Source organism: Typopeltis vanoorti, chromosome 26 (genome assembly GCF_054136105.1).
Source record: "Typopeltis vanoorti isolate ZY-2024b chromosome 26, IOZ_Tvanoo_1.0, whole genome shotgun sequence".
NCBI classification, from domain to species: domain Eukaryota; kingdom Metazoa; phylum Arthropoda; class Arachnida; order Uropygi; family Thelyphonidae; genus Typopeltis; species Typopeltis vanoorti.
In genome coordinates, this window is record NC_143574.1 from 22,715,693 (window position 1) to 22,730,269 (window position 14,577).

The following is a 14,577-nucleotide window of genomic DNA, read 5'->3' on the forward strand; positions in this document are numbered from 1 at the left end:
TTTCTTACCATCCACAAAGGGTACATTATCACCTCTCTCCTTACCAAGCGCTATCAAGTATCCTATTCATGTCTGCTTTGTTACTTTAAACAGAGTAGCTGCTCTACTTTGATTAGACTCCAAGAACATCAAGACTATATTGCATTTTAGGAATCCAACAAGTCTGACTTATTTCCTATGCTACTGATATTAGACACAGAGCTCTTTTAAATCAGATGAAGGTTCTTAATTCCAGCAGATTCAAAGTTGATTTTTTCTGCCTTGAAGCTTGTGCAAGACTATGACATCATCTGAAACTTAATTGTTCTGGCTGTATATGCCAGTTTCAACTGGAAAGTGATTACCATTAACTATTCATAATTTTTTTTAGATTATTTAAATTTAATTTCAGAAACTTTTATAATTGTTCCTTTGATCTTTAACAGTGCATTCCTGTAAATTCAGCTGTGACTGAGACATAAGCTAGTAAAAATTTGCTATGTGACTCATTCTTCTTCTTATTATTATTCCTGACACCTTCAAGGAGTCCAAAGACTCATCACGGGAGGACACCTACAGCTGTCTCAACCACTACACCGAACCTCTACTATGAATCATCTCCATCAATGCCATCTACCGGCCACCACAACTAGTATTTTTTGTCTGTAAATTGCATGTGTTCTGAAGGGCCGATTTGTCTGTGTGTGGGATGAAAAACCCGAGTTTCCGGGAGAAAAAACCATGCTACCTCCATATGAGATCGGCTAACTCACCTTCGATTGAAATAGTCCAGATAAAGATTCCTCCCGTCTTGACGAGAATCGAACTTAGGCCTATTCCAATCGAAGGGTGCAATGTACCGTCGTTCTTTCAATTGCGCTATGGAGGCGCTTAATGGTTCATGTTTTGAATATAGTTAACAATAATCTCTGCTTTCTCCCTACAATGCCCATGTTACATTAAGTGAAATATATTAAGGTTTTTTAAATAAATTCTATACTTTTTCTATATGTTTTAATGATTTATATATTTAGGAATATGTGTGGCATGCATGTTCCCTTAAAACGTTTGATTAATCCATGCTTGTATATGCTAAACTTAATCTATTTAGAAATATATACACAAGAATAATGTTTAATTTGCCAAATATTTCAGTCTAAATATTACAGACCATCTTCAGTGGCTACATAGGAATAGGTTTTAAAAAACAAAGTGGAATACGAACAATTGATCATTCACACATAGAACGAGCCACGTGATGTCATATTGCTAAGTATTAGAAGAGTAAACTCGGGGGCGCTGTAGGCGTCAGGGGGGCTCCACCCCACCCCCCCTGACGCCTACAGCGCCCCCGAGTTCCAGACTGGTAGGTTGGTTCTCCTTGAATTCTGATGACTCGAAAGGGGGCTTCTTGCACCTATGGTGTCCCCCCCCCCTCCCCCCGAGTTCCAGTCTGATAGCCCGGTTCTCCTTGAATTCTGATGACTCGAATTTTGAAGACTTTATTCACCGAGTTTCAAAACATTTCAAATAAATAACTTGACAAAAAACATGACACAAAAACATTACAAAAAAAGCTTATCATTTTATATTATAGGGTAGATATGTAATTTATTGATTTATTTATCTGTTTTTTTTTTTTTTTTTTTTTTTTTTTTTTTTTTTTTTTTTTTTTTTTAAATAAGGAAATTTATTGACTTTTTTTAGTTATCTTACATTAGCTACTTAGGTGGTGCTTTTTGGAATTGTCAGTTATTGTTTAATTAGCTTTATACATGTACTGAAGGTGCATGTGATACTCAGGTGAAAATTCTACTAATTAATAATATTTTATGTGAGTTAATTCCGTTATTATAGTTTTAATTAATATGTCTACTCATGGTATTTCCTTACTGAAAAATACTGGTTTTTATGTTATTAATAAACCTGGAATGTTCCATAACTTCAAATAACAGAGGTGTCCAGACAATTATTGGTAGTTAGTGTACATATTACACAAAGCTTTTATTCAAAAAAAAAAATTGCTGAATCCTTTGCCAAAATATATACAAAAAATATATATATATATTTTTTTTTACATTTTTAACATTTGTAGATTATAAGAATACAAGTAACTTAGAAGATAAATCATCTAGCCTTAAGGAAACCATTCCTGTTTCAAGAGATGATCATGAAGAGAAAATATCAGAAGATAAAGAAAGCAAAGTGCAGGATAAAATGCAACTGTCTGCAGAAGCAGAAAAATGTGTTGAAAGAGTAGATACTAAAACTATAAATCATCCAGAAGTAAATTATGGTGAAAATGCAACCAAGGGTAAGCAAGAAAATAAAAATTAACACATAGATATATCATATCTGCTATTTAAGTATTACTTTTTTAATTTTTTGATATATACAGGTGACTCAAAAAGGGACCAAAAAATAACAATTCAAAAATCAGACAGACTTTTTTAATTCAAATTCAGTGAAAACTGGATATGTTATAAGATTTTGACAATTTTTAAAAACTATACCATCCTATACTTTCCTTTTCTTCTACAGATACAGCACATTCAAGATGATCCCATTTAATTCTGTATGTTTTTGCAGCCTCATGGTTAAATGTTGCATTACACTCTTACATACAGCCCTTGGAATTTATCAGATTTTTGTCTCTGATCACATATTTTAGTTGCAACCTTGTGGCTGTAGAGAGCCAATTCAAATTCTGTCTCAAAACAGATCACCAGCCTCCCAAAGCATTTTGACTACCATTATTTAGCTGTAAGTGATATTGTTGTGTCTTGAATAAACTAAGAAATGCTTTAACACGTATTATTCAGGACACAACTTTAATTTAACTTAGGCAGAGAATGTGGAATGTTGGCAGTAGATTAAAAAGATAACTTATGTATATAAATCAAATTTAAGAGCAAGAAATTGTACAAAATTGTATAAAAATGTTTGTTAGACATAATCTGTAATGCATGTGGGCCAGATATAGAAATCAATGTAAACTGTTAAATTTATTTAAGAACCCCATTTCATACTAAAGTAGCTAAGCCTGTGAGCCAGAGTTCAAGGGTCACCTTTAACCGTCCTGTGTTACGCATACAAAAAGGGGGGAAGGTAGTTACTGGAAAAAGAAACTAAAGCACTTTCCAAGAAGAGCAAAACAAGTGCACGTGCGATGTAATAGAGGGAGCTGAATACAATGATGTAAATCCACGTGACCGCGTTGGCGGGCATCACGATGGCCAAGAAGAGAAAGAAAACAAAAAGGCCATGCAAACCCCATTCATGGCTTTTTTGGGGTTTCTGGTTCCTGACCCCTCTCGGACATAGGTCCAGTCCGCTCCGTTGGAGAAGTTCCTGGCTGGCCGTGGAAGGCATTGGTTCATCTGTCGCAGCATTTGAAATGGGCCAAGCTATTTCCTTGGACTAGGATAGCTGTGCGTTGTCATGCGACGGAGGAACCAAGCAGATGCCGTCCGATCTGACGATATTCCTGTACCATATCCTTTCTTTCCTGTCAAGATTCTATCTGTATAGCTGATGGAAAGCAGAGCTTCCTATCTGATAAGATGGAAAGCAGAGCGAGAAAGCCTTGATGACCAGACAAGGCAAGAAGAAAGACATAGCATCTAATCAGGGACAGTAAAGTAGACTTTTGTATTGTGAATTCCAGTTATAAAAGAAAGTGATCCCCTAAGAAAATTTGTGAAATGGACTAATATTATGGAACTCTAAGAACTATCTAAGATTTGACTCAGGCCCATTTATTTAAGAATTGTCTGTCCAATAAGGCCAGTTTTATTTCTGTATGAGTTAATAGTAATGTGTAAAGTAATATAATTAATGACTACGTGAGTGTAGAAAGAGTGATAGTTGCCAAAGAAATAATGTTAAGTTACTTCTATTAGTGGTCTAAGCAAGTTTATTTGTGTGTTTAGTTAAATTAGTATTGAACCTAGGACCTTACTTGAGAATGTTTCAGATAATATGTTAGTAATGCTTGCTTGTATAATTTCTCAATTTATTAAACTTGTTCTTTTAAGTAGACCTGCCTGACCTGATTCTTAATTTATGAATTCAAACAGCCACTCATAAAATATAGACGAACTTAGCGAGATGAACCCACATGTATGAATAAACAAAGCGAGCCACAACTGTATGAAAGAGATTAATGAATGGAGATACAAAGTTTATTTTAGTCTAATCATCATGTATCATTCTGAGAGAGCCATCCGGTAAGAGTCCCATCTATCCTAGGTATTAGCTGGCACAGTTATAATATAAATTTTGTTAATGCTTATCAGGTGTACTCTTTCAGAATGTTGTGTAGTTAAACTATAGAGAGGCCAATAGGACTGTTTGTTAATAAAGGGGAAAGAATTTAGTAGAGAGTAGAATAAGTGTAGCATGTCTAAATTTTAGAAGGTTGTATACGGGAACAAAAGATGAGTACAACAAGATAGTGATAAGAATGAACAGTATACAGAACATATAAGAAAATTAAGTTAACAGTATAAAATAAAATAAAGTAAGAAAGAAGAATAAGAGGAAAATAACAATATGTGTGGTTGAAGCACCATCCTGCTATAATCAGAATTTATCCAAAAGTGAGGGATAAAGTGATGCCATTTCATTCAAAACATCTTAAGCACATCCACATACTGCTCATTTGTGTTGCTGACATTCTTTCTATGCTTTTCAAAGATTATTATTATTTACTTGTGTATCTCCATGGAGTCAAAAGATTCATCACAGGAGACCCACGCTACTCATTATTCACATAATACTATATATCAGGGGTGGCCAATTACTCATCTTACTCATCTATATTCATCCTTGACTATACTCATCCTTTTGGAGCCAAAATAATTCCGGTAAGACTTAGAAGTACTGCAACCTTTTGACTGATGCAATAGTATGGGAGTGAGTGAGTGTGCGCATGGCAAGGTGTAACGAGCTTGTAAGAACAGCTTTGACTAATTACACACCTAATTTTAAGGAGCTTACTAAGAAAATAGAAAACTAAGAAAATTTGGACTCTCCTCAATTTGAGCAAGCAATTTGTCAGCCATGGCCTTTCTTTTTAGCTTACCCTCATCAGAGATGAAGATAAGCTAAAAAGTAGCTTTGTCTGTATACAATATAGGTATTTCTTGAGATCATCAACAAGAGTTCTCCTGAGTGTTGCTCTGGCAATTCCAAGTTTTATAGCAGGTTCTGTATTCTAAGCAAGAATACAAACCTGCTATAAAACATTCTGTTTTCTGCAGGTCAGATTCTCATGCCATTTTGGAAACTTCTTCTGTGTGCTTTCTGGGTCTTCCTGAATGGTTTGAATGATCATATTTTTAAGACAGTCCCATATTTCTTGAAATTGTCCATCCAACTTTGTATATGAATTTTAGAGGACACTTTATTAGTTTGGAAATAGATACAAAACACTTCATTTTTTGACAAAGAAACTGCAATATCCTATTTTCCAATTAGGCTTTGATGTACTCTTCAGCATTGTTTCCACTGCATCCAAGAGCATGATGTGAAATTTAAAAAAAAAATAAATAAATAGTTATTTCTGAAAATAATTGTAAATGGTGCCTGTTTTTTTCTGGGTCACCCTGTATGTGAATCACTAACTGCAGAAAAGGGACATGTGAGGTGAGATGTCTATTTTTTTTTCAAAAATGGTTTCGTTGAGACCTCTTACTGCTGATTAAATTTGAACAATATCATAGATTTTGAGAGCAATTGATTATAGAGATTTATTATTATTATTATTATCCAGGCCTCCATGGAGTCAAAAGACTCATCGTGGGAGATCATTTTTAGGAAACACAAAGTTTATTATACCACTCCTTGAACCCATTGACCATTCCCCCCTCCAACCACTCTCTCAGGCAATGCATTCCAAGGTTCAACCACCCTCCACGCAAAGAAACCACTCCTCACCCTCTTGCGCACAGCCTCCTTTCGTAACTTCCAGGGATGGTCTCTTGTCATCGCTCCTTCCCACCATTCCACCAAGTGAAAGAACTTTCCAATGTCTACCCTGTAACTGCCTCTCAACAATTTAAAAGTCTCAATCATATCACCTCTCCTTCTTCTATTCACCAAACTCTGCAGTCCACATTCCCTCAGTCGATCCTCATAACTCATATTGTACAATCCTGATACCATCTTTGTTATCCACCTCTGTACCCTTTCCACAGTCAGTTTATCCCCTTCAAATCCTGGGGACCAAATCTGAGAACAATAGTCTAAGTATGGTCTGATCATGGCCTTATATAACAGAATGATAACTCTTTTATCTCTGCAGGTCAACGTCCTTCTGAGTATTGCAGCAATCCTCTGAATTACCCTCACCACCTTTGCAATATGCTCCCTGAATTTCAGTTTTCTATCAATCATCACCCCCAGATCTCTTGTCTCCCCTACCTCCTTCAGTACAGCTCCTTCAATCAAGTACGCATCATCCCATCGATGGATCTCAAGACTTTACATTTTGCTGCATTGAACCGATACCCCCCATTTATTTGCCCATCTGTCTAGTTTATTCAAATCCTCTTGCAATGCTGCCACATCTGCACTATTACTGATAACCCTTCCCAACTTCACATCATCTGCAAACAACTGAATGTCCCCTTGCAGTCCATTGACAATATCATTGATATAAAGATTGAACAATACAGGTCCCAGTACTGAGCCCTGTGGAACCCCACTTGTAATCTTCTGCTTCCTTGATATTGCCCCATCATATACAACTCTCTGATACCTATCAGTGAGCCAATCCTGAATCCATTTGACTAACCCGACATTTAAACCAATGTGCTGCAAATTAAATATCAGCTTATCATGTGGCACCCTGTCAAACGCCTTTGCGAAATCCAAAAAATGGCAGTATATGCCTTTCCCTCATCAACTGCTCTTGTTAGAAAATTATGGAAATTGTTCAAAAAGGAAAAATTTGCAACAAATCAACTTATATATAGTTTTTGATTGTTCCAGTTGAAAAAAATGGACAACTCTCCTTTCTGCAGTTAGTGATTCATTTATGTGTAAATTAACTAACATATATAATTACTTATAGCAAACATGCATATACTGACATGAGATTGAATTATGACTTCTTGACAAGTATCACTTTAGCTATCTTTTCTATAGAATATATGGCCTATACTCACTATGGCATTGATTCTAATCAACATCTTAATAATATCAGTGTTAATATTTCTAGCTATGATGTCTGCAAAGTATCACACAGCTCCTAAATGGAGAAAGGCAGTAATGTAAATAACTATTTGGAAACATTGATCAAGTGTAAACGGAGAAGTATTTTAATACCGACTAGTTTCACCAAACTTAAGCTGTTGGCATCCATTATAGTTATTTACATTAGTTCTGTGATCAAGAAAATACACGCTCATTATGGAGGAAGGCAGTGTTTAGATTTCACAGCACATTCCAAAACTTACTTATTTAGCAAGGTGATGCCCCAGCTAGAATGATTTCATCTTGGCACACAATTTGTCTTTTGTTTTAAGACAATAGAAAATACAATTTAGTTGGCTAAACACTGTATTATGAACCTATCCTTTTTTTGTTCAATAACTAGATTAATTCATAATCCTCTGTCAGTTTTCTACATTCTATAAAAGATTATGTGCAAATCTCTATTAAGTTACCTAGTTTTGACCCTTAAGCAACCTCAGAAGAAAGAATTAAACTAGATCACTAGAAAAAGAAATTTCTAGATGACCAGTTATCTAGAAAGTTAAATAACTGGAAAAGACCTTCACATTGTCTTTGAAAGAACATGATGAACTGACCGAGACTTCTGGACTAATGTCCAGTCTTGAACTTCTCATTGAGGAGTGAACATCGGGCAGTTTGAGATTTAGTCAACCAGTTTATTGACTTAAACCAAAAGACAATCATCATCATCATCATCAAATTCCTGACATGTACCCTCAAGGGGTGTACAGGATATGATAGTACTAAATGAAAAATTTACATCATTACTAACTTCCTATCTACAATTTTCCTCCAAATCAGTCTGTTACTTGTCAAGACTCCAATATTATCAGGTCTTATATTTCTGTCTTCTAAGGCACTTTTACCTGTATCAACCCACCTATATCTTGGTCATTCCTCTGGGTCGTTTTCCTGCCAACCTGGCAGAGAACAAACACTTGTTTTGCTAATCTTTCCTCACCCTTTCTGTTCAAGTGACTATACCACCTGAGATTAGCTCTGCTAACGCATTCCTGGATGCTGACAATGTCAAGTTCTTTCCAAATATCCTCCTTTTTAATATGATATTGCCATTGATGCCATCTGTTCATGCCTCTAATCTTTCTCAGGACTCTCATATCTGCGGTCTCTAGTGTTTGGTCAAGTGTTTTATTTCTGACCCAGCTCTCAGATCCATAAGTTAAAACTGGTTTGAACACTGTCTTGTATACAGCTAATTTAGTGTTCTGACCAATTTCTCTCTTATTCCATATGAATTTATTCAATTGACTTTCTACCATACCAGCTTTGTTGATTCTGTTGTCTATTTCATATTTAATTTATCATCTTCACTAAAAATTGTGCCTAAGTAGCTGAAATGTTTTACTTGTTCCACAGGTTCCCCATTCAAAACACAGTTGACATTTTCAACGATTCTACCTATTTTCATTGTCTTTGTCTTTTTATTGCTGACCTTCATACCATATCTATTACAACAATTATTCAATTTAGTCAGGGAATCTTGCAAACTTGTAGTGGATTTATTTAGAAGTATAACATCGTTCGCATAAAGCAAAGAGCTGACATTAACATCTCCAATTCTGATATCATGTTTAATACCACTTTACTTCATAATGTCATCCATATAAATAATGAATAATAGAGAGGATAATGTACATCCTTGTCTCACACCAGATTTAACATTAAACCATCTCCTGTACTTCCTTCAATTCTAACTGCTGACTTACAACTCAAATAAAGACTAAGAAATTCTTGATATAATGTCCCATTGACACCATATAACTGTAGCGTATTGAATAGCGTCTCTCTTGGCACCTTGTCGTATGCCTTTTCCAAATCGACAAAACTTAAATACAGATCTTTGTTATATTCCCATGATTTCTCCACTATTTGTCATAAAGTGAAGATCTGATCCTGACAGCCTCTATTTGGCCTGAATCCAGCTTGTCCTTCACCAAGCTTTTCTTCCACAATTCTTCTCAACCTTTTCTCAAGTATATTTGCATAAATCTTACCAGGAACTCTTAGTAGGGAAACTCTTCTGTAATTCTCAATTCAGTTTTATTTCTCTTTTTATATATGGGTACTATGAGAGCTCTACTCCAATCATCGGGAATTCGTCCCTCTGTCCAGGCATTCTGAACTCTGCAGTGCAGCCACTGTAAGACTTCAATACCATAATACTTCAGCATTTTTGGTCGAATATCATCTACTTCTGCTGCCTTTCCACGTTTCAAGCCTTTGATGGCTTTTTGTACTTCAAATATGGATATGTATTCCTGACTGTATGCCTGTGGAGTGTTTTTCACCACTGTGCTATCACTGTTTGTTTCATTTAGCAATTTTTGAAGTAATTACTCCATATTTCAAGGATATCTTTTCCTCCTGTTTTCATGTCACCTTTATCATCTCTAACTTCTTTTACAGCACTCTTTCCTCCATTTCTAAGCTTCTTCAACAACCTCCAGAATATCTTACCACCTTCTTGATATTTATTTTCTATGTTCTTGCCAAAGTCCTCCCATGACTTTTGTTTAGCTAGTTTTATACAGTGTTTAGCTTTCTTACATTTGTCTCTGTATTCTCTGAGAGCACAAGCTGACTTATTTGCCAGGAAATTTTGATATGCTTTCTTCTTTTCCTTCACTGCCTCTTTAACTTCCTGTGTCCACCATGGAGTTCTGATTTTTCTATCCTTGCAGACAACTTCACCGCATACCTCTCTAGCTGAATCAATCAGGGCTTTCTTCAAGTCTTGCCACCGAATCTCCAAGATTTGATTCCTGTTCTTAAACTCTTTTATTTTTTCTTCAATAATCTTTGTGTATTTTAGTCTTCAGTTCACATCTAAGAGCTGCTTAACTTTTATTCGCTTTAAAACTTTCTTTCATGTCATTCTTTTCAATATGAAATTCAATTTTATCCTGTTCAAAACTAAATAGTGATCTCTTCCAATTTCAAATCCTGTGTACACTCTGGTGTCCTGCACCAGGGAGAAAACATCACTATCAACAATAACATAGTCAATTAGACTTTTCTTATTCCTTGCTCTTCTCTCCTTATGAATTTGTGCACATTTTTATGTTGGAACATGGTGTGTTAGTAATAACCAGTCCATGTCCTGAGCAGAAATGCAATAGGTATTTGCCATCATTATTATTAGCCTTGCTCTTTTCTCCAAATTTTCCCAAAACATTTTTGTATGTCTGACAATCACTTCCTTCTCTACTGTTTAGATCCCCAACAACTTTTCCTTTTTCATTGTGTCAGTAGCTTTGTCTAGAGCCTCAAAAAATTCCTGTTCTTCTACCTTAGTAGAAGAGCCTTCTGTGGGACCATAGGCACAAATAAGTCTCATTGTCCAGTTTCCCATTCTGATATTTGCCCACATCACTGTACTTGAGACTGCCTGCCATTCAAGAAGATTAGCCTCGTATTTAGTGTTGAATACTATGGCTACCCCTTCATTTCCTTGATTGTCATTGCCCTGAATATAACATTTTGTATTTATTGCTCAGAAAGATCTCACCAGTTTTGGTCTTTTTTGTTTCAGTCACCCCTATTATGTTGGTCTGGTACTTATCTAATTCCTCAGCTAGCTCCATTTCTTTGCCATTCAGGCTTCTTATGTTGATAGTTCCGATCTTTAACTCTGGTGATGTTGAGTCGGGATGTGCTTTGAGATTTGTTCCAGTAGCTGACTTTTCGCTATTTGCCCTGATTCCCTGGCGAAAACAATGGGGTGCCTTGTTTAACCGGGCGACCCTCCAGCCAGCATGAAATTTTGTCGTGTTGTATCATCATTTTGTATATTGATTTAAGCCAAGAAGAATACAATTTGGTTGTCTAAATCCCAAATTGCTAGCCCATCCTCTTTTGTTCAGTATCCAGGTAGAAACCAACAGGGTGCACCACGAGAAGGTGAGGATTGGACATTAGGTCAGAAGCCCTGGTCGGTTCTCCGCATTCCTTTAAAGACTGTGGAGGTCGCCTCTCAGTTATACAGCTTTGACCCTTACAAGATAAAATTTCATGTTCGCTAGGATGGGTAACCTGGTTAAACATGCCCTTCCCTTTCCTTTTTATCAAAAAATTAGCGCACACAGTGAAAACTCTGCTGCTGGAACAAACTGCAGCTCAACATCAGCAGAATATTGAAGATAGGCATCCTCAACATAAGTATCAATGGAAAAGAAATGAAACTGACAAAAGAATTTAAGAAGGTATCCTGTTGATATAATTGTTGTTACCAAAACAAAGAATACAAAAACAGGTGAAATATTTTTTGAATTGCAAATACAAGATGATATATTCAGGAAATAATGATCAGGAACAGAAAGGAGTAGCTATAGTATTCAATATAAACATGAGGATAATCTTAAATGACATGTAATACCAAGTAGAGTGATGTAGACACTATCACAGTGGAGAATTAGATGGGACTTATTTGTGAATATGACCCCATACTCGTTATTTGTAAAGGAAGGGGTGAAGGGATTTTTTAAATCATTGGAGAAGGCATCTGACATGAAGGAAAAAGAAATGTTGGTCCTTGTTGGAGATCTAAACAGCAGAGAGGAAATGCATACCAGTCATACTGCTTGAAACTCCTTCAGTATGCCTGTATTCACCACACCATCAGGTGATGCATTCCACTCACCATTCACTCAATGTAAAAAATTTCTCTTCATTCCCTTGTTCATACATTCTCTTTATACTGTTTCTAAGGATAGCCCTTGTTCTATCCCCCCCCACAATCTTCCATTGTATGAAAAATTTCTTCCACATTAACCATGTATCAACTTAAAAATCATATCTGAATCATATCCCTTCTCCTCCTTTTCAACATGAGGTTTTGCAGATTGCATTTCCTCAATCTGCCTTCTTATCCTAGAGGACCAAATCTGCACATTAATCCATATAAGTCGAATCATACACTTATACAATGGAACCATAGCCATTTTATTTCTGCACATTGAAGTCCTCCATATCATTGCCATAATCTGATGTTATGACTTCAAAACTTATGCAGTCCAACATCTGAATTTTAGATCAGTGTAGCCCACCACTCCCAGATCTCCTCAACCTCCTTCAAAATGTCTCATCAAGTATATACTTTGCAACATTGAATTGACAGTTCCATATTGTTTCTCACTCATACAACCTATTCAAGTCCAACTGTAAGGATACAACATCTGCTTGATTCTTCATCTTTCTCCCTGGTTTTGCATCATCTGCAAACAGTTGTACATCTTTTAAACCTATCCCAATGTCATCAGTATACAAGTTAGACAATAATAATGGCAAAAGAAAAAAAAACCCTCTTCAGCACACCACTAGTGACTTTTCCCTTCTAGGATACTGCACCTCCATACACAACTCGCTGATTGCATTTTTGCTATCCTTACCAAATAAGTCACCCTCCGGGCCTGCTTTTTATACTCTTCATGCAAATGATTATTATCATTATTCATCCTTGCTCTTGTGGCTTATCTTATTATGGACAAATTGAAAGATCTGCTTTTATTTGTCATGAAGAACATAAGTTATATATTAAATATCATGAGTCTAAGCAAGCTGTCTCCTATTCTTGAGAGACCCTTGTGACATGAAATTAAGAATTATCAAAATGTTAGCACAAGAATATTTTAATATTTGCCAAATATTTCTAATGTTATCTTTAATTGAATTTATAAATTAAAATTGTTGTATGAAAGTGTGAATTGATACTTATAATTTATTCATCACTCCGATGAAATTTACCTCTCTTTAGTGTTTAGCAATGTAACATCGCGCAGCTCATTCTACTTTTGAATGATCAGTTGTTTGTATTCCACCTTGTAAAAACTGTTCCTATCAAGCCACTGATGATAGTCTGTTAATTTCAGACTGAAATATTTGGCAAATATTAAATTATTCTTGTGCTAACGTGTTGATAATTCTTAATGCTATCTCCACTAAACATTTCATTTGAACAAGACAAGAATCCTTCATAAAAATCAATTCCTTATAGATCGTCTCTTTTCCTGATCTTCTACTTGGTTGTAATGGTACATTTTAAAGACTTTTATGGATACCTGAAGAAGGCTGTAAATGATTGTATCATTTTCATTAAAATGATACAATCATTTTCATATTTTATCTCGGTTTAAGTCATTAAATATTTATTCTTTAAAATATATATATTAGTTATTTTTTTCATTTTATCCCAGTTAATTTTGAAAATATTGACTGTTTTAGTAGTGTGGCATTAGCTACTAAGGTGGCAATTTTAGAATTTTCTGTTATTGTTTAATCTGTTTTTTTTTTTTGTACTGAAGATGCCTATGAAACATAGGTAAAAATTCTACAAATAAGTTTTAATGTGAGGTTTTTTTTTTTTTTTTTGTTTTTTTGTTTTATAGTTTATTAATATGTCCTCTCACGGTATTCCAATATACATATATCTATACTCAAGCCCTGGAAAAAACATGTTTTGTTTTTTCCAGGAATGTTTTGCATCATTTATTAGCACAATTAAAATATCATACACAGTAAACGTTGTAAGAATTGTGTGGTAGTTTTCGGTATTGAGACCACATTATGATGTAAATAAAGAACTGCACTACTTGAAACAGAACCTTGCACTCAATGGTTATGAACCCAAGATTAAAAAAAAAATTACTAATACATCTCCTGCAACTCCCTTACTCAAACAAGAGTTCAAGAATGCAATCATGCTGCCTTACATCAAGAATCTCACAGACAAAGTGGCTGTGAGATTCTCATTGTTCTCTCAGTACAACTTTTTTACCTTTACAAAAAATCTCAAGATTCCTATATCCATCAAAACATGTACATCACCCCATGAAAAACACAAGGCATTTATGAGATTCATTGCTCTTGTGGCATTTATAATGCAGGCCAGACAGGAAGATTGGGAGAGATTCACATGTCTGAACACATAAAATATGTTGAAAAAAGAAGAGAACATAAATCAGGCCTGGCATTCCACACAAACTACTATAGGCCATCAAGCACTTTGGCAAAAAAACAAAAATGTCATATATTGATCATAACTGTTTTACAAGAAAATTTAAAGAAGCCTTGCAAATGATTGGGATCCCTGCACAATGCAATAAAAATGAAGGCTTAATTTTATATCAAGTATGGTCTGCTTTCATCAAAAATTTAACTGTCGGGAACCAAGGATATAACAGGTATGATACCACAGAACGTGATAGCAACAACTAGCAATGTTCCAATATGTAGACGGTAATGAATTTACCATTTGTATTCTGTTTATCAATTATATGTAATAGTTGCTAAGTTATCAAAACATCTAATATGTGTAATTAATTGTTAATAGGCTTTTGT

The 14,577-nt window shown here is 35.2% G+C and overlaps 1 protein-coding gene across 9 annotated transcripts in view; it reads left to right on the forward strand.

The window, feature by feature from the left end:
• LOC150092408 (FK506-binding protein 15-like) overlaps positions 1 to 14,577 on the forward strand; it is a 398,069-nt gene that overhangs the window by 333,105 nt on the left and 50,387 nt on the right. For all 9 annotated transcript variants that reach the window (XM_090415127.1, XM_090415130.1, XM_090415126.1 and 6 more), the window contains one exon: positions 2,075 to 2,293. In XM_090415127.1, the coding sequence (XP_090271253.1) occupies positions 2,075 to 2,293 (219 nt within the window). The remainder of the gene's footprint in view (positions 1 to 2,074; positions 2,294 to 14,577) is intronic.